Source organism: Phoenix dactylifera, unplaced genomic scaffold, assembly GCF_009389715.1.
Source record: "Phoenix dactylifera cultivar Barhee BC4 unplaced genomic scaffold, palm_55x_up_171113_PBpolish2nd_filt_p 000268F, whole genome shotgun sequence".
Taxonomy (NCBI): domain Eukaryota; kingdom Viridiplantae; phylum Streptophyta; class Magnoliopsida; order Arecales; family Arecaceae; genus Phoenix; species Phoenix dactylifera.
In genome coordinates, this window is record NW_024067756.1 from 609,297 (window position 1) to 625,489 (window position 16,193).

Here is a 16,193-nt window from a genome sequence, read left to right on the forward strand (position 1 = left end):
CAACCCGTCCACCGACCAGTACGGATCCCAGTACCAGTTCGGCAAACCTTGCTACGAAGGAAACTTCTTGTTACGAGACTTTAAGGGGCTCTCTAAGTTTGTTTTCAAATTGGTTGACTGCAATAATGGGAAAAGCTTTATAAAGTTTTGTAGTCTTATGGAAAAAGTTGACTAGCTATTGTAAAGGGGTGGAGGGGAACTACCACTTGGAGAAGCTTAGAGCTCCAGCTTTTGTAATTGACATTGGTATTTTATCTTAAATATCAGGTGGCTTAGACCTCTCTTCTCATCAAAGGGAAGAAAAAAAGAAAGGAAAGAAGAAATCATGGTCCATACAATTACTACTCTACAACTTTTGCAATAAATCCAACTACCAGATGAACACTTTCTAGGTGCTGCAAAATGGGCTTAATTTTTCCATTATACTTTTTTAAAATACTTTCTTTTAACTTGATATTTCCCACACTTTGCAATAATGCGCCCATAGCAATTGAATGTTTGAACACAACTTAAGCATGATGTCATGCCAAATACCATGTCAAGTGTAATCAATGGCTGAACTTTAAAAACAGAAGAAATACCTTCATTTTCCCTGTACCCACACCATGCTCTCCTGTACATGTTCCTGTTTAATGACAAAAAGTTTAGATAAAAGATACAATTATTGCATGCACGAATTAGTATACATCTTCATATTATAGATCTAGAAAATAGTTCATAGTCATTTATTTTTGAGCCAATAAAAGAAAGGACGTACGGAAGAAGGTATATTGGGCTGCACAAAAGGAACTCCTCAAATTTGGAATAACCAAACAAAATGATGCTCATTCGGGTTGTTTTCTAGTACCCTACTAGAACTTCTTTAAAAATTTAATTTCTAAGGAGTATTTATTATTATTAAAAAGGTAACATTTCAAAAGAAATATGGCAGTATGTTATAAATAAAATCATGCACATGCTATCATAATTGCAGTTTCTCAAGCTACTCTTTTGTGTAATTTGAGTTCAACCTGAAAATATAAGTGGAGTTATTCAAATCCCATATACTCAGTGATCTGAAACTATACTGAGTATACATCATGAACCTGGTAACGAACAAGGGCATTTACAAGCCTGCCATGCACTCAGGGCCAGCAAGGTGAAGATGGTCTAGAATTTGTGTATATGATAATGATTAAGTTCTAATGGAAATGTTATCTTTAATACTGAATTAGCTTGCAATTTCATTAGTATGTAGTTTTTATATATGTTGAGATTCATATACACCTATTCAATAGATTGATTCGAAATGACTGTGCAAAGTAAATTTTAATGCATCAAATACAGCCCACCTAGCAAGCAAGGAGAAGGTTCAAACAATAAGAAAAAGGGGAAACCCCCACTTCGCAGCCAAAAATGGCCATCGCACAGGGTGTGACAGCCTAGATGACCACATGCATATTATCCTTTTTCTTTATGTTATAGAATTGTTGCTAAGACTACTTATCCAATGACCACATGCATATTGAAAGTAAATTTCCAGAAACCAACTTTACCAGACCCATACTAGATGATACATAAAGTACCGATTAGGAGATTAACAGGGGGTTGTGGTGTGTATTCATGGTAATCAAGGGCAAACTGCGTGTACCAGCCCCAACTAAACCTATATCAAGGTGACTCAGGCTGTATCAAGATTGACTCTACCCATATAAAGCTGACTCAATGCTGAACAAAGCAATACCCTCACTTTCCCTTACGATGGGGTCTTTAATGATTTTAGTGTTCATTCTCCACCATCTCAAGGTGGGAAAAAGTATAAGAAGAAGGTTGCATCCCTTTGGTGCATTTTTTGCAGGATTGAATCAAGTAATTGGAGATTCTGGTTAGAAAGGGTATTCTAGCCTGGTATCCTATTTCCACCTTTCTTTAATCTCTTTGAAAAATTCAAAGATTATTTAGTGTTTGATTTAAAGAAATAGCATGGGAATCTTGTTGTTGGTGGCTTGGTGGATCTAATGACCTTTGATTAACAGATTCAATCCCCAAAGCCTGAATCCAACATCAAAAGCAAGAATAATTGGTAGAAAATTGCAAGTTATATTCCACAGATTTTTTCAGATTTGATGAACCTACACAATTAATCCTTGTGAATCATTTCAATTGTTAATCTTAAATTTAATGATTTCCATTAAGAATATACTCGCATGGTTCATCAAATTGCAATCATATTGTCATTAATTAAATGAATGCTATGTGTTCCAGGAAATGATTTCATATGCTTCATCAAATTGAAAACGGAAATGTTCATCTAATTCAATGATTTCTTGGAACTGTTTCATTTTCAATTGTTAATGTTAACATACAAAAGTTTTTAATGGATTTACGATTGCAAGTTATGTGATGCCATATAATAATCTAGCAATACAAAAACATCAGCACACAATGAAAACCATGACTAGAACACTGAACCATATTTCTTGAAAAAAATATTGCATGAAAACAAAAAAAAAATAAAAGGTAAAAAAAACTGTACCATGGGTGTACCAATCATTTCAAAGCATAGGCACAGCATGCAATTTGGCACACATACCATATCCACCCTTGCTCAAGAAAAGATCAAAACATGCACATCCGAACTGTGATTGAAATTTAACAAATACAAAATAATAAAATAAATGTCTATTTTAATGTTTCATTGTTAAAGACATCATTAATCGAAGTATTCACGTTTACTTGCTACTTTTATGTAATCTGACAGTGAAGCAGGCTAGAGGAGCCCATCAAAAAATGATAATCATATAAACATGAACTAAAAGAGATCCTGGTTTAACTCATCATGGGCATCTTCACAAATAAACCAGATGTTCTTTGCATTAAAAGGCAGCTCAAAGCCTCTAAGCTAGCCACATAACAACCGAATATGGTATTTACATACTGCTCTGACCTAGAAAGAAAGCATATTTAGCCATAAGCTTTGAGCCCAAAGCTAAACAAAGAGTCAAAAGGAAAAATCAAATTTAGAAACAACTCAAATGATTTGGACCATCATTCTATGGTGTAATAGAATGACCAATTTGCTTCCTGACACATAAGTACCAAGTAAGTTGCCACCAAATCTAATAGAATATTACGTCTTCTCTCAGAGTAACACTTACAATCCATTTCTAGTAAAGGTGTGCTATTGTATCAGAGTAAAGCTATAAGTATAAAATTAAAATTAACAACGTAAAGCTGTGAATCAAGCCTAATCAAAATAGTAACAAAAGAATGCAGCTCTTTTACGTTACAAATAACTTGCACTATAAGCTAGTTGACTGATGTACAAGGAAGCATAACCTCATAATTCATGATAGCTAGATGAGCAACAGAATCCCTAGTAGAGTTGCTAAAGGTGTGTCCAGGCACCTAAGTAGTCCCACCAACTTGCCTGGGTAGCTCAATAGGCAAGGCACCTGCTACGTTAAGAGTTCCTACACATGGATATCAGCCATGTGCCTAGTTTGGTGGCTAGACACTTAAAGGTCACTCATTGTGGAGCTTCTTTGATTGCAACACACAACTGGCAATCTACAAGCTATTCTATATTTTTATTCTGTAACAGTAATATGTCATCCCTCCTTCCACATTTGAAATTCTTATATGTATGAACACCAGAGAGAAAAATAGACGAGGACTGTAGAAACGAAAGTTAGGAGTGCATATATTTTAGGGGAACTTGCTCGGCGGTCCATTTATTGACCGAACTTTAACATTAAATCCCTGTTGACTGGTTGTTTAACAACCGGTCCATATATATTTTAACATTGCTTCATGGGACAAAAATGCCCCCGCCTCTCCCATTCCCACCGAAGAAGGAGAAGAAAAAGGCAGCCGCCGGCCACGGCCCACCCCCTCCCGCGCCTGCCGCCGGCCACAGCCCGCCCCCTCCCGCACCCGCTGCCCCCTTCCGCGCCACCGGAAATACCTCCGCCCCCACGGTGGGGAGGTGCCAAAGAAGAGGAGCCGCTGCCCCCCCCCCCCGGTGGCCCCATCCTGCGGCCGCCACCGTCCGACCCCCTTCCGTAGCTGCCGGCCTCGCGAGAGGAGAAGGAAGAAGAAAGAAGGAGAAGGGAAGAAGAGAAGAAAAAAAAAAGAAAAAGAAAAGAAAAAAAAGAAAATGAAAGAAAAAGAAGAAAAGAAAATAAAATAAAAACAAAAATAAAGTTAACTGTGTTCCTAGACAAGTTAACTGTGTTCACAGACAACTTAACTGTGTTCACAGACCTGGAGTCGACCCCTTAACAGCACAAGTCGACCCCTGCTCACCAGGAGTCGACTCTCAGGCTTTCATAGACAAGTTAACTGTGTTCACAAACAAGTTAACTGTGTTCCTAGATAACTTAACTATGTACCTAGACAACTGTGTTCCTAGACAAGTTAACTGTGTTCCCAAACAACTGAACTGTGTTCCTAGACAACTGTGTTCCTAGACAAGTTAACTGTGTTCCCAGACAAGTTAACTGTGTTCCCAAACAACTTTAACTGTGTTCCTAGACAACTGTGTTCCTAGACAAATTAACTGTGTTCCTAGACAAGTTAACTGTGTTCCCAAACAACTTAACTGTATTCTTAGATAACTGTGTTCCTAAACAACTTAACTGTGTTCACAGACAACTTAACTGTGTTCCTAGACAACTGTGTTCCTAAACAAGTTAACTGTGTTCCTAGACAAGTTAACTGTGTTCCCAAACAATTTAACTGTGTTCCTAAACAACTGTGTTCCTAGACAAGTTAACTGTGTTCCTAGACAACTTAACTGTGTTCCCAGACAAGTTAACTGTGTTCCTAGACAACTTAACTGTGTTCCCAGATAAGTTAACTGTGTTTCCAAACAACTTAACTGTGTTCCTAGACAAATTAACTGTGTTCCTAGACAAGTTAACTGTGTTCCCAAACAACTTAACTGTATTCTTAGATAACTGTGTTCCTAAACAACTTAACTGTGTTCACAGACAACTTAACTGTGTTCCTAGACAACTGTGTTCCTAGACAAATTAACTGTGTTCCTAGACAAGTTAACTGTGTTCCCAAACACCTTAACTGTATTCTTAGATAACTGTGTTCCTAAACAACTTAACTGTGTTCACAAACAACTTAACTGTGTTCCTAGACAACTGTGTTCCTAGACAAGTTAACTGTGTTCCTAGACAAGTTAACTGTGTTCCCAGACAAGTTAACTGTGTTCCCAGACAATTTAACTGTGTTCCTAAACAACTGTGTTCCTAGACAAGTTAACTGTGTTCCAAAACAACTTAACTGTATTCTTAGATAACTGTGTTCCTAAACAACTTAACTGTGTTCACAGACAACTTAACTGTGTTCCTAGACAACTGTGTTCCTAGACAAGTTAACTGTGTTCCTAGACAATTTAACTGTGTTCCCAAACAATTTAACTGTGTTCCTAAACAACTGTGTTCCTAGACAAGTTAACTGTGTTCCTAGACAAATTAACTGTGTTCCTAGACAACTTAACTGTGTTCCCAAACAACTTAACTGTGTTCCTAGACAACTGTGTTCCTAGACAAATTAACTGTGTTCCTAGACAAGTTAACTGTGTTCCCAAACAACTTAACTGTATTCTTAGATAACTGTGTTCCTAAACAACTTAACTGTGTTCACAGACAACTTAACTGTGTTCCTAGACAACTGTGTTCCTAGACAAGTTAACTGTGTTCCTAGACAAGTTAACTGTGTTCCCAAACAATTTAACTGTGTTCCTAAACAACTGTGTTTCTAGACAAGTTAACTGTGTTCCTAGACAAATTAACTGTGTTCCCAGACAAGTTAACTGTGTTCCCAGACAAGTTAACTGTGTTCCCAAACAACTTAACTGTGTTCCTAGACAACTGTGTTCCTAGACAAATTAACTGTGTTCCTAGACAAGTTAACTGTGTTCCCAAACAACTTAACTGTATTCTTAGATAACTGTGTTCCTAAACAACTTAACTGTGTTCACAGACAACTTAACTGTGTTCCTAGACAACTGTGTTCCTAGACAAGTTAACTGTGTTCCTAGACAAGTTAACTGTGTTCCCAAACAATTTAACTGTGTTCCTAAACAACTGTGTTCCTAGACAAGTTAACTGTGTTCCCAAATAATTTAACTGTGTTCCTAAACAACTGTGTTCCTAGACAAGTTAACTGTTTTCCTAGACAAATTAACTGTGTTCCTAGACAACTTAACTGTGTTCCCAGACAAGTTAACTGTGTTCCCAAACAACTTAACTGTGTTCCTAAACAACTGTGTTTCTAGACAAATTAACTGTGTTCCTAGACAAGTTAACTGTGTTCCCAAACAACTTAACTGTATTCTTAGATAACTGTGTTCCTAAACAACTTAACTGTGTTCACAGACAACTTAACTGTGCTCCTAGACAACTGTGTTCCTAGACAACTTAACTGTGTTCCTAGACAACTTAACTGTGTTCCTAGACAAGTTAACTGTGTTCCCAAACAATTTAACTGTATTCCTAAACAACTGTGTTCCTAGACAAGTTAACTGTGTTCCTAGTCAAATTAACTGTGTTCCTAGACATCTTAACTGTGTTTCCAGACAAGTTAACTGTGTTCCCAAACAACTTAACTATATTCCTAGACAACTGTGTTCCTAGACAAATTAACTGTGTTCCCAAACAACTTAACTGTATTCTTAGATAACTGTGTTCCTAAACAACTTAACTGTGTTCACAGACAACTTAACTATGTTCCTAGACAACTGTGTTCCTAGACAACTTAACTGTGTTCCTAGACAAGTTAACTGTGTTCCCAAACAATTTAACTGTGTTCCTAAACAACTGTGTTCCTAGACAAGTTAACTGTGTTCCCAAACAATTTAACTGTGTTCCTAAACAACTGTGTTCCTAGACAAGTTAACTGTGTTTCTAGACAAATTAACTGTGTTCCTAGACAACTTAACTGTGTTCCCAGACAAGTTAACTGTGTTCCCAAACAACTTAACTGTGTTCCTAAACAACTGTGTTCCTAGACAAGTTAACTGTGTTCACAGACCTGGGGTCGACCCCTGCTCACCTGAAGTCTACTCTCTCAGGCTTTCCAGAGAGCTGTTTTTCTGCCTGATTTCAGGGGTCGACTCCAGCTCTTTAGGGGTCGACCCCAGCTCTTTAGGGGTCGACCCCAGCTCAGCATAAGTCTACAATAATTTTCTAATAACACTTAACTGTGTGCACAGTTGAAATAACTGTGTTCTGGGGTAGAATAAGTGTGTTCCGGGATGATTTAAATATGTTCCAAGCTTATTTAACCGTGTGTCATGTTAGATTAAGTGTGTTCCAAACTTATTTAATTGTTCCAAGCTTATTTAACTTTATTTTTATTTTTTCCTTTTTTTTTCTTTTTTTTCTTTTTTTTTCTTCTCTTCTTCCCTTCTTCTTCTTCTTTCTTCTTTTTTCTCCTTCCGCGAGCTGGCGGCACACAGTTAAGTTGTCTGCGAACACAGTTAACAGGACTGTGCACACAGTTAAGTGTTCTTAGAAAATTGTTGTAGAAGTGAGCGAGTCGACCCAAGATTCTCACGAGTCGACCCCAGCAGAGCACGAGTCGACCCCAGTTCAAACTTTTTCTTTTCTTTCTTTTTTTTCTTCTCTTCTTCCCTTCTTCTTCTTTCTTCTCTTCCCGCGAGGCCGGCGGCGCCGGAAAGGGGCTGGGCCACGGCGGACGCTGGAGGAGGGCGGGCCGTGGCCGGCGACAGCCGCAGGACGCGGGACGGCGCCCTTCTTCCTCTTCTTCGGCACCTTCCCACCATGGGGGCAGGGGCGGAGGCATTCCCGGCGGCGCGGCCGTGGGAGGGGGCTCGGGAGGAGGCGAGCCGGGCCGGCGGCGGCCGCGGGAGGGGGCAGGCCGCGGTCGGCAGCAGCCGCGGCTGGGAGATTACAGTTTAGAAAGTCTCTGAAATTCTTCTTCTTCGGAAGGATGGGAGATCATGAGGGAAGGGGCATTTTCGGTATCTTATTTCAAAATAAAAGGGGCTCAGGGACCGGAAATTACAGTTTGGAAAGTTTCTGGACCGGTTGTTTTAGATTTAATTAACAAGGACTTTTTGTTACAGTGGAGTCTTTAGAGGGATGGGAAAGTCAATTACCCTATATTTTATTAACTAATACACGTGCACTTCTTCTTTGGTAAATGCAAGATTCTCCAAATAATGTTTACTGTAGAGGCAAGAAAAGTCTGAAAAGCTGAGTCTTTTTTTTTTTAATTAAGGGTTCAAATCAAGGTGTTGAGACCCTTATTGACTTGTATTAGGTTAGGTGCTGGGTTAGGACACAATTGAGACAATTCCGTGCACGCACAGAGGGCAGCTAGCATCCCAATGAAATATTTGGAAAGAAAACATTTCCACTCACTCTAGTCCAGACTCCCCCGCTATCTCTTTTCCCCCTCAATCATTTTGTGATCCACGCCTTGGCCAACACTGATCCTTAACATCAGAATAAGGAGGCTGTCGAGGCCATTGGCCTTTAGGATGAGGACATCAGAGCCCAAATCGCCCACATCATCCACCTTGAAAAGGTCGTTATCACCACCATAGAGAAGCACATAACCGGCCAGCCCCTACTCCTATTTTTCTACTCTTTCTCCCTCTATTTCCTCCTCCAGCACGCGGGTATGGTAGAGAAAGAGCCTCCGACTAGTTTTTCACCCCAGGTCGCAATGGTTCTAGTTGGTAGGTCCTAGTTCAGCTCTAGTGGGTACCCTTACCAGGTGAACGAAACAAGATGCCGGTTTGGTAGATCCCGAGGCCCCAGACCTATCCTAAGACCCTATTCCTCATTAATCCAATCCAAGATTATAGGGACAGACCAGGAAGAACAAGGTCTTTGATCCTTGAATTTGAAATGCTTGATTGCTTAATGAGATTACAGTTATCCATCAAATAATCCTTCCTCCTTATGTCAATCCTACGTACTTATCATCTGTGAGATAACCCTTTCTCTACCTAAATGACTAAGAAACTAAAGGGATTTTATAGGTATATATATTTGTAAACTCACGCTTTATCGTTCCTGTAAATATTATAATAATTTTAGTATTATGTTGTTTGGAAACTTTGAAAACTACATAAGCTGTACATTAAAATATTTGAATAAAATTAAGTGTTATATAATTTTGACTCTATGAACCCATCTAGCTGTGTACGTACCTTACCTAGGCCTTCAATGGATCACAGCTTAGGATTGCCTAGTAGCTTATTAACTAAAATGTTGAGTGACATTACACTAGCATTTCCTGGTTGAAGATTCTTGCATCAAGCAATCCTCAATAAAGTTTGTCAGAATCATATAATGATATAAGAAACAACATGCTAATTGCTTATCATGCCTGTCCAACACAATCCACATACCACAGAATGGTTCATGTAAAACTGTCTGTCTCAATAAAACAATCTTCTTTGTCGGTAAAGTAGTAAAATGGTTTAATTCATGGAAATATCAGCTATCAGCATCAAATTGTAGATGCAGAAACAAGTTGCAATACAATATGACCTGTCATGTTAGTAGACATTTTTATTCTATGCATCTAATGTATCTGATCTTGATTGGTAGAAACTAGAAACCTAATTTATCATAGCCTCTCAAATGAAATAAGTACCTTCCATGGACAAGGCAGTGTGAACCATGAAATGGTTTAGCCTCTCTGCTTCTAATCGCTGTTCTTTCTGGTTTGGATCAAAGAGAATAATTGTGTGGAAATTTCCATCACCAGCATGAGCAATAACCGTGCTGCAATCATGGACAGAATTTCTGAAAATATTAGACAATCAGTGGTTGACTTTCTGTATGTTACATGAACAATGAAGGCACATTTTTTTACTGCTTCATTATGCAAGTATACCATTAGTATGGTACTAGCATTTTATTCTAATTTAATCCAATTTGGTTGTACATTTAAACACAATTACATACCACAACAATGGTGATGCATCAAGCTCTTGCTTAGATTTTGATATGCATTCTGCAAGCCTTGATAAAGGAACACAGACATCCTGCAAGAAGAGCTCTGTGAGAAGAGATGCTTGGGAAGTTCATCTATCTGAAATAGACTATGAGTATCTATAATTACAGGCCAAGCAGGCAAACTCTCTACACCATGTTCTATCTCTACAGTCAAATACAAACTCCAAAGCCCTAACTCCACGTTTATCTGATCATGCCTCTGTAAGTAGTCCCTTTTCCAATGAATCGACCCTCTTTCTTTCCTTCTAAGGGGGAGAAAAAAAGGAAGGTGCTAAAATCAGAAGCAGGAGTGCCTTCATCAATTTGCCTAAATGCTGAAGCAATGTTTAAAAACATGGCTACCTTGAAGTCCTAGGCAGGTCACTTAGGTGCTCCTCATAATGTTATGGAGGTTGACTTTTATGCATGAATTAGTACTTGAATTTTGCCATGTTGGTGCTTCCCCATTGATTTACATCTTATTTATTATGTCACATATCATTTTCTTGGATCATAATTATCAGTTTTCTACATTCATTATTCTTGAGCGGGCTTGACCATGCCTCCCTGTCTAGAGACTTTTAAAGTCTTTTGGCTGCCCAAGCACTATATTACATCTTTTTGCAGTAAAAATAAAGTGTTTGATCCAATGGCATCAGAACAGTCGCTATAATGTGCAAGGGTGGAAAGAAAAGGTATCACATCTTGTCCAACAGAATGTGTAGGAAGGACACATCACAAGTGCATCATGGATCAGCACAATGACCCCCATGAGAAAGCATTCAAGCATTTTTTTGGGCTCAAATCATTTAAAAGCAATGGTGTATTCAAATATATACAAGTTAGGTAGCTTTTCCTCATAAAACCAGTACAAGAAGCAACTATTTGATCTGTCATTCTTACCTTCAAATATGACTGTCTTGGCATATAACTCTATCATCATTAATGAGTCAAAGTAGGTATAGATTCTAATGAAAATTGAATCATAGACTCCATCACTAGTCCCTTTAGCAAGAAAAAGCTATTAATTTTTGAAGAGGAAAAGCATTTTTGAAAGAAGAAAAGATCAACTCAGATAGATACAAGGTAGGATCTGTTCTGGTCCAATGACCTTTAATTCATAAACTCCACTATTAGTCCCATGCACAAGAATTAGGTTGCTTTTTTGGGTCATGAAAACACAGTTTGGAAAATCAGCCATTTAAGTACAGGTATAAAGAGTTGCATTTCAAAGTGTGAAGACCAAAAAAACCAAACCCCCCATCTACAGGATAAGGTTGTTGATAATACTATCTAATTGACTCGAAAGTTGAAATGTAACACCCCAACATATTAATATCCATACATGATCATTTGCATATGTGAGCATTATATTATATCAACTATTGATACATGTAAATAGGATCATCATACAACTGAATCCCATGTATGGAAATTAAATATCAGTGAGGACTCAAGGTTCATGACAGATAAGACTAGGTAGGAATAAGAAAAGTTCAATGACCATTGTAATACTAGAAATGATGGTCGCCTCATGTTTTCTAGTAAGCCACGACCTCGTCTTAGTGATGCCTCATGAATAGCACCAAGCAAGGTTTGTCATACCATATTGGGTGTACTGTACCGGTACCGAACCGGTATACAGTTTCGTACCGTCTCGATACTCGGTATGCCTCGCCATCTGGTGTCGTACCGCATACCCACACTTTCATAGGATGGTATCGGTATGCGATTTGGTACCGCCGAGAAGCGAACCTTGGTACCAAGCATCCACCTCATGCTTGTGCCACCACAAGTTGAAGTTGTCACCTCGTGCATGAAAGCCATCTCATGTTAGAGTAGGAATTGAAACCTCATGCTTAACCTACCACCTCGTAAGTGATACCACATGTTTGATCTAACACCTCATGCTTGTCCTATTAGATTAACCACCTCATGTGTACTAATCTGCCAACCAACTAAATTATAGCTTGACACCCAGCAGCTAGCTTGTGGCGGCCAGACACCTGATGATTACAAGTCCATCTATGATTACAAGTCCATCTATAAATAGGAGGGTGTTCCCCTCTTTCTACTATTTTTCAACTCTAAAATTCTCAACTACTTGTAGGAAGTTGCAAGTGAAGAAAGGAAATAAACAGTGGTAACAAGCTAGAACATAAGTTGTGCTGTGAAGATTTGGAACATACCTTGTCACGTATCCTTACATAGTCAACACCCTATTTTTATAAATGATCGCATTGAATTTATGGTGATTCAGAACTTCTATTCCCCACTCTCCATGATTGTTTCCAAAGTCCTTATTTCTAACAAAAGTTGAGGTAGCTTATAAATTCTAATTTTGGCAATGTATCGGATACTGTGAATTTCTATATGCTACATATGCATGTTATCAGTAAATGATCGAAGTTTGCATGAATTTCTGATCTTTTCTCTAATGTTTTGTGGCAAGTGAAATTTGAGAGGTACGTTTTTTGAATGACTATTTGGCACCTGAATGTATCAACTGTAAGTTATCATGATTTGAATTTCTATCAATGTATCAACGAGATTGCATCTGACTCTTGTCATTCGGAATGTTCATTAATCATTACATTGTCTAAAACTGAAATGTTTCATTTGTTGTAAAATGAAATGAGCACTTCTGGTCAGTCATATTATGATAGTGAACCTGGCCAGCAGGGGCTAAGTTGCTGGCCTTCGTGTTCTTGACAATGACATGATGCAATGACCGTGGCTGGCAAGAGGTAAGTTGTTGGCTTTTGAGTTCTTAATAGAGACACGATGCAGTGACCTTGGTCAACAAGGAGTAAATTGTTGGCCTTAATGTTCTCAGTAGAGGCATGACCCTGTGCACCCTAGCTAGCAGAAATAATAGTTGGCATTAGTGAACCCCTAACCAGCAAGTATAATAGTTGGTTACTGACTAGTTCATATTGAAATGATTGTGATAAGTATTTCGAAATCTCCATGTATTCAAGTGTTTTAGTGTAACCTAGTGTATTCAATTATTCTACATGTTTCAGATTTCCCCAAACAAGTGTATTCAACATTTTTGCACAAAAAGGTGGGTATATTGATGATACTAATTGTTTCAAAGGCAGTCTAGTATTCCAGAACAAAGGTGTATCAATAAATGCACTTATCTGATATTATAAAATATGTTCACCAACTATTTGAGTTTTAATAAGAATTCCTATTGCTTCCATCGTTCTATTTTCCTAATACTATACTAATCGCTATGTTTAGCTACTCATGAAGCTGCATGAAGCTATGTACTTCAAATATATACATACATATATATATATATATAATGCAAAATAAGTAGTGTTTGTACTTAGGCTGCTAAAAGGGCTCGAACTATATCCAATGTGCATATCAGAGCCTCCTTCAGAAAGGAACTTAGTCTCATTTTGGTGTATCATAAGGTAAGGTGTGACAAAGGTACAGGAGCAGGAGTATTGAAATCTATACATGCTGGAAAAAATATAAATGTGTTTTGATGAGATATGTATACTTTAAGTAATGTACATGGACCTTGATTCATTCGGTGCCACAAGTTATACTAGTCTAATTTTGGATGATTGAATGACCAATAATTTTAAGATAACATGACTCAAGGTTTAAAATGAAGAATTATATGCTTATGCAACAATTAATCGAAATGAATATGGCCATTGATCAATTGAAATTGTTGCAATACTCGGACTTGGCAAGGCTGGGTTTCCAGTCGTGACACAAAATATGTCAACACAAATGCAATAGAGGGGATGCTTAAAACCTTCACAAAGTTCCAAATAATCACTCAAAAAGCTAGGAAAATGATGAATTCTTCCAGCATGCCAAATTATCTTGATTGACTAAAACCAAGGTCTGCTGTGTTGGAACCGTATCGTTCCGTGCAGGCCCCATACCAACACAGTAGAGGAGACAGGAGAGGGCGAATAGGAGAGAGAGGAGGGGTAGGGGGGAGAGAGGAGGTTCGGCGGAAGCCGGCGACCCAGGCAGAGGCTGGCGGAGGAGGCTTAGCAGTTGGGTCCCCTATTTCATTCGAAATTGGGGTCTGGCTGCTTTTTTATTTTTGCAACTTTAAGTGAAGTAGGTAAGTTTAATTTCACGATATTTAAGTGAAGTCGGCAAGCAATTTGCCGACTTCACTTAAAAGTCGCAAAAATAAAAAAGAAACCGGACCCCTGTTTCGAACAAAACAGGAGACCCAACCGCAAAGCCCAGAGTAGCGTCCTCCACGTGGCTCACCGGCCCTCCGCTGGCCGGCCTCCACCTCCCTCTCTCTTCCTTCTTCTCCCTCTCCCTCTCCCTCCTTCCTTTGCTAGCACTCTTTTTCTCTCTTTCCTTCTCCTCCTCCGGCAACGAGTTTCGTTTTCGTTATCGGAACCGTCCCAGTCCGCCACCGAGATGGCTCGGTACGACCGGAACCGCCCGGTTCGAAACGGTTCCGCTGACCGTGACTAAGAATAACAAATTAAACAAGATAATTAACAAAACAATTAATTTCAATGACATATAACACACATGATGAAATGGGATATATGAATAAGGCTTCTTATGATTTTGAAAGTTTTAAATGCTTGCTGTGTAGGAGGTTTCAAAACATTCACAAGAGTTTCTAGGGCTCAAAGAATGTCAAACTAGGTGATCTTAAGGACAAGATAGGCTCAGAGATTAGGAGTAAAAGGGAAGTGTCTGTATCAGATCAAGCTACGATCATGGCAGAAACATGATTCAGCAATGCAAAAATAAGGTAATCAAGAAAATATCAGCAAAAAGATGAATGAATGAAATCAAGAATGATGATATTCCAATAGATTAAGAAAATACAAGAGGCTAGATTCAAGGCATATGAAGAGTTATATCGCAAGTTAAAAACCAAGGATAGGAAGAAAGGCATTTATAAAATTACGAAGCTAAGAGAAAGAAAAACTAGAGACTTGACTCGGATTAAATGCATCAAAGATGAAGATCAAAATGTTAAAGAAAGAAGAAGTTACTTTGATAAGCTATTCACATGTAGACAATCTAGGATACCTTACTAGCTCCATTGAGATAGAAATGTTAAGTTCAAGGTTTGCAATATTGAAACCGGCACCCATGCCAGTAGACCAGTGATACAATATGGTACAGTATTGTGTCGTGCTATTCCGGTGCGTACTGAACAAAGTAACTTCTTCAAGAGAGGGATAAGCAGCAAGAGGAAAAGAGAGGGAGGGAGGGAGGGAGAGGGAGGAAGGGAGGGAGGAAGAGAGCAAGAGGGAGGGAGGGAGAGAGAGAGAGAGAGAGAGGCCAAGAGAGGGATAGAGAGGGCTTTTGAGCCTACATAATAGGGGTGGGGCCCTGTTTTGTTTAGAGAGAGGAAAAGAGAGAGAGAGAGAGAGGGAGGGAGGGAGAGGGAGGAAGAGGGAGGGGGAAGCAAGGACTTTTGAGCCCCATCTCCTCCGATGCTGCATAATAGGAGCAGAGCCCCTGTTTCAAAATGAAACAGGAGCTCCATCCCTTTTTTCTTGATTTTTTTTTAAAGTAAAGTCAGCAACAACTGCTAACTTCACTTTCTTTTTGAATTTTTTTAAGTGAAGTCAAAAGTAGCTGCCAACTTCACATTAAAAAACTCAAAAAAATAGAAAGGGAACAAAACCGCTGTTTTATTTCGAAATAGGGACTTCGCCCCTGTTACGCCGTGTTGGAGGAGAAAGGGAAGCCCTCTCTCTCGCTCTCTTGACCTCTCTCCCCTCCTCCCTCCTCCCTCCCCCTCTCCCTTCTTTTTCTCTCTTTCCTTCTCCCTCTCCCCTTCCCTCGTTGGTTTCTAGAACTAAGATGCAGAACCATGCCGGTCCACCCTTGGTAATAGCCCTGTATGCCTCAAACAAGCAATTTGGGATGGTACCACCTTCCATGGTTAAGCATACATGTAGAATTAAAGCATCTCGTATAAACAAAACTATCAAAAGATGAAAATAGAAAAAGCAATTGGACCAAATGAAAACCCTATTGAGGTTTGGAGTGTCTAGGTGGTGTGAGTGTAACTTTGTTGACTAATTTGTTTAATAAGATTTTAAAGATCAAAAAGATGTCTGATGAATGGAGGAAGAGCATTATAGTACAAATTTATAAGAATAAAAGTGATATTCAAAATTATTTTAACTATCATAGTATTAAACTCATTAATCATACTATAAAACTTCAGTAGAGTGTGATTGAGCACAA

At 38.8% G+C, this 16,193-nt stretch overlaps 1 protein-coding gene across 2 annotated transcripts in view; it reads right to left on the reverse strand.

Annotated features, from left to right (window-relative positions):
- Window positions 1-16,193, reverse strand: part of LOC103722587 (D-lactate dehydrogenase [cytochrome], mitochondrial) — a 94,003-nt gene that overhangs the window by 15,796 nt on the left and 62,014 nt on the right. For both annotated transcript variants that reach the window (XM_039117740.1, XM_039117739.1), the window contains exons 15-17: window positions 9,945-10,024; window positions 9,631-9,761; window positions 582-625 (exon numbers count right to left, since the gene is read on the reverse strand). In XM_039117740.1, the coding sequence (XP_038973668.1) occupies window positions 582-625; window positions 9,631-9,761; window positions 9,945-10,024 (255 nt within the window). The remainder of the gene's footprint in view (window positions 1-581; window positions 626-9,630; window positions 9,762-9,944; window positions 10,025-16,193) is intronic.